At 55.9% G+C, this 2,951-nt stretch overlaps 1 protein-coding gene across 1 annotated transcript in view; it reads right to left on the bottom strand.

Moving 5' to 3' along the window:
- LOC103259634 (cytochrome P450 2F2-like) overlaps window positions 1-820 on the bottom strand; it is a 3,834-nt gene extending 3,014 nt beyond the window's left edge. Inside the window, 2 exon segments of the mRNA XM_008057298.1 lie at window positions 431-544; window positions 791-820. Coding sequence (XP_008055489.1) covers window positions 431-544; window positions 791-820 — 144 coding nt within the window.
- Between the last annotated feature and the right edge of the window lie 2,131 nt (window positions 821-2,951).

Below are 2,951 nucleotides of genomic sequence, written 5' to 3'. Positions count from 1 at the left end.
AGAACCCCGAGCCCGCGTCTCAGCCCCGCATTCCTCAGGTCCGGGAGTTCAGACCCCCAGCTCCTTCCTCCCTCCGATTCGGGAGTCCGGGCTCCCGCTTCTCTGTCCCTCGGGAACCTAGAAGTCCAGCTCCCCAGCCCTCTGCGCCCCCAGAGCCAGGCGTCGGGGCCCTCGGTCCTCGCCCTCGCCCACTTGGACCAGGAAAGCACCCTATGTTCCCTTCCCGACTTCCCCAGCCCAGGCTGCTCCCCCCTCACGACCCAGCTGCACGGGCCGCTCGCTTCGCACTCCCCGGTCTCCTCCCCTTTCCTGGAGCTCGGGAGTACGGACCCTCCCTCCTTCCTCAGGCATCACGGGATCCATCCTCCAGCTGTCTTCCTTCGGGGAACCGTTCTACCCCCCACCTCCAGCAACACACGGTCGAGGCTACCTCCGTGAGTGAGCGCTCCAGGCGGCCGGACTCCAGCTGCAGCAAGTTGCCAATCAACGGGAGCGGCGGGGGTCCCGGGGACAGGGCCCCCTGCGTCTGAGTGCGGCGCCCACCCTAGCGCCAGCACCAGAAGCAGCAACAGCAGCGCCGCGACGCCCGTGACCCTCGAAGCCTGGCGCCTTCACCGCTAATTGATTTCCATGGGGTCTCGGGTGGGGCAGGGGCGGAGACCCGATGTGGGAGGGGTGGACATTTTTGGGCTGCTCAGTCCATAGATTCCCCAACCCAAGGTCTCCTCCCCGCCCCCAGCCCTAGCGCTGCTGTGCCCTGGCTTTTTGTGCCTGCCTCAGCCTGCCTCACTTGACAGCTCTCATCCACCAGCATTTTCATGCCGTTATACCTGGCCAACAGGTGCACTCTGCTGAGCCCCATCTTACTAAGCCTGTAGGTGTGTACCCCTCAATCTCCCAGCCACCTCTAGGCCCCCAAATGCGGTGCCCTGTACCTCTGATTTCTAAGTACACTCCTGAATCCTAAATACACTTTCCCCGCCCCTAATCGGGTCACTCTGTCGCCCAAGCTGGAGTGCAGTGGCGTGATCACAGCTCACCACTTCTGGGCTCAAGCGATCCTCCTTCCTCAACTCCTGAGTAGCTGGGACTACAGGTGCACACAACCACACCTGGCTGATTTATTTTTTTGTAGAGACAAGGTTTTACTATGTTGCCAGGCTGGTCTTGAACTCCTGGGTGCAAGCAATCCTCCTGCCTTGGTACCTTAAAATGCTGGGAACACAGCCCTGAACCAGTGTGCTTGGCCCTAAATACACTTCTGAAAACACCCTTGGCATTCCTGTGCCCTGTACCTGTGAGGGACTAGCACCTGAGCCCTTGTCACTTCCACTGCTCTTGAACCCCATGCTGTACCTGTCTCCCAGATTTTCCTTCAACTCCCCTAGCTTCCTGGTGCCCATCGGTCTGGCACTTCTGTGCCCGTCCTTATGACTTATGAGTGCTTTCCCATGTGTCACCTTGTACCTCCACACTTATGCCCTACCCTGAACTCCTACCCTCTCTATTCCCAAGGTTCTGGCTCCCAGATGCCCTCCAAATGTCTGTGTCCATGCTACTGCACCCCCTGGTATCCAAGCCCCTAAGCCCCTCAGTGGGCACCCCTATATGAGGCCATGACGGCAGACACACTTATCCCTCAAACTTCCCCCCACATCCTAGGGCACAGGCCTGTATGGGCAGGGGAGGGGTGGTGGGGTAGGGGCTGAGACTGTAAAGGAATGTGGCCCACCCTCCTGCCTGTTCCTGCCTGGCCAGATCCAGCCTTCTTTGAGTGCCTGGCATGGGGCCCAGACCTGGGGGGAGGTGGGGGCCGTGCAGAGTCTGGGACTGGAATGGGTTCTGGGAGTGTCTGTGTCTCTGTCTTTATTTCATCTCTCAGTGTCTCCCTAATTCTCGATCTGTTTCTCTCTCTCTCTCTCTCTCTTCCCATCTATCCATCTCTCTCTTTTCTCTCAGTCTCTGCCTCTGTACATGTATGTTTTCTGTCTCCCTCTCTTTTCTGTATGTCTACCTCTTTCTCTCTCTGTATCTCTCCCAGTCTGTGCTTCCTGGTCTCCCTGTCTGTCTCTGCGGCGGGTCGCCCTACCTATCAGCCCTTCTCTGTTCAGGAACCTGGTGACTGACAAGCCTTGTGGGGCAGAGCCCCTGCTCAGAGGTGCTGACTCCTCTGACAACAGGGGTGCGGCAGGGCTCTGTATCCCACTCCCTCACTTGGTCTCACCCCACTGGCTTAGGCTCTTTGCTAGATCCTCCATATCGGGGTCTCTGGCTTTCCCTTCAACTCCTGACTTCTTCCATGCTTTTGGGCTGCCCTCTGGAATGCCAGCTCTTCTAGAGCAGAGATTTTGTCTTCTTCACTTTGTGCCCCCAGTGCTTGGCACACAGGAACTCAGTAAATATTTGTTGAATGAACACACAACGCTCTTCCTCCCTGTTTCGGTCTCTGTTCTCTCTGTCTCTATAATTCAGACTCAATTTTTCTGTTTCTCTCAGTCTCTCTCACTTTTTCTTGCAGGTCTTTGTCTCTCTTCATCTCTGTTCCTTTTAAAATTTCTGTTTCTCTTTTATAATCTCCTTGTCTTCCTACTCTGTCTCTTTTTCTCAGTGCCCCTCTTTCTCCTCTTCTCTTTTGTCTGACTTACTCCGAGGCCTTGTTTTTGAGGATTTCTCTGCCATCTTTGTATCCCTCTGTCTCTTCCTGTTTCTGTCTCTTTTTCAGTGTCTCCATATGTTTCTCCTGGTCATTTCTCTACTTGCCTTTCTCAAGCTCTCTTAGTCTCTCCATCTTTGAGTCCCTGGCTCCTGTGTCCTCCACCTCTGTGTCCCTGGGGCAGACTCTGTGGTTGGCTTTTGGTGGGAACAGTATGGGGATTAAGGAGCTGACACCTTAATCCCCACCTGGGGACCACCTATAAGCCTCACTCCAGTCAGCCCCATGCTTGGCAGTG

This window comes from Carlito syrichta, unplaced genomic scaffold, assembly GCF_000164805.1.
Source record: "Carlito syrichta isolate Samal-C Ts95f unplaced genomic scaffold, Tarsius_syrichta-2.0.1 Scaffold86295, whole genome shotgun sequence".
Taxonomy (NCBI): Eukaryota; Metazoa; Chordata; class Mammalia; order Primates; family Tarsiidae; genus Carlito; species Carlito syrichta.
The sequence above is the reverse complement of the archived record's forward strand: the minus strand, read 5'-3'. Positions and strand labels throughout refer to the sequence as shown.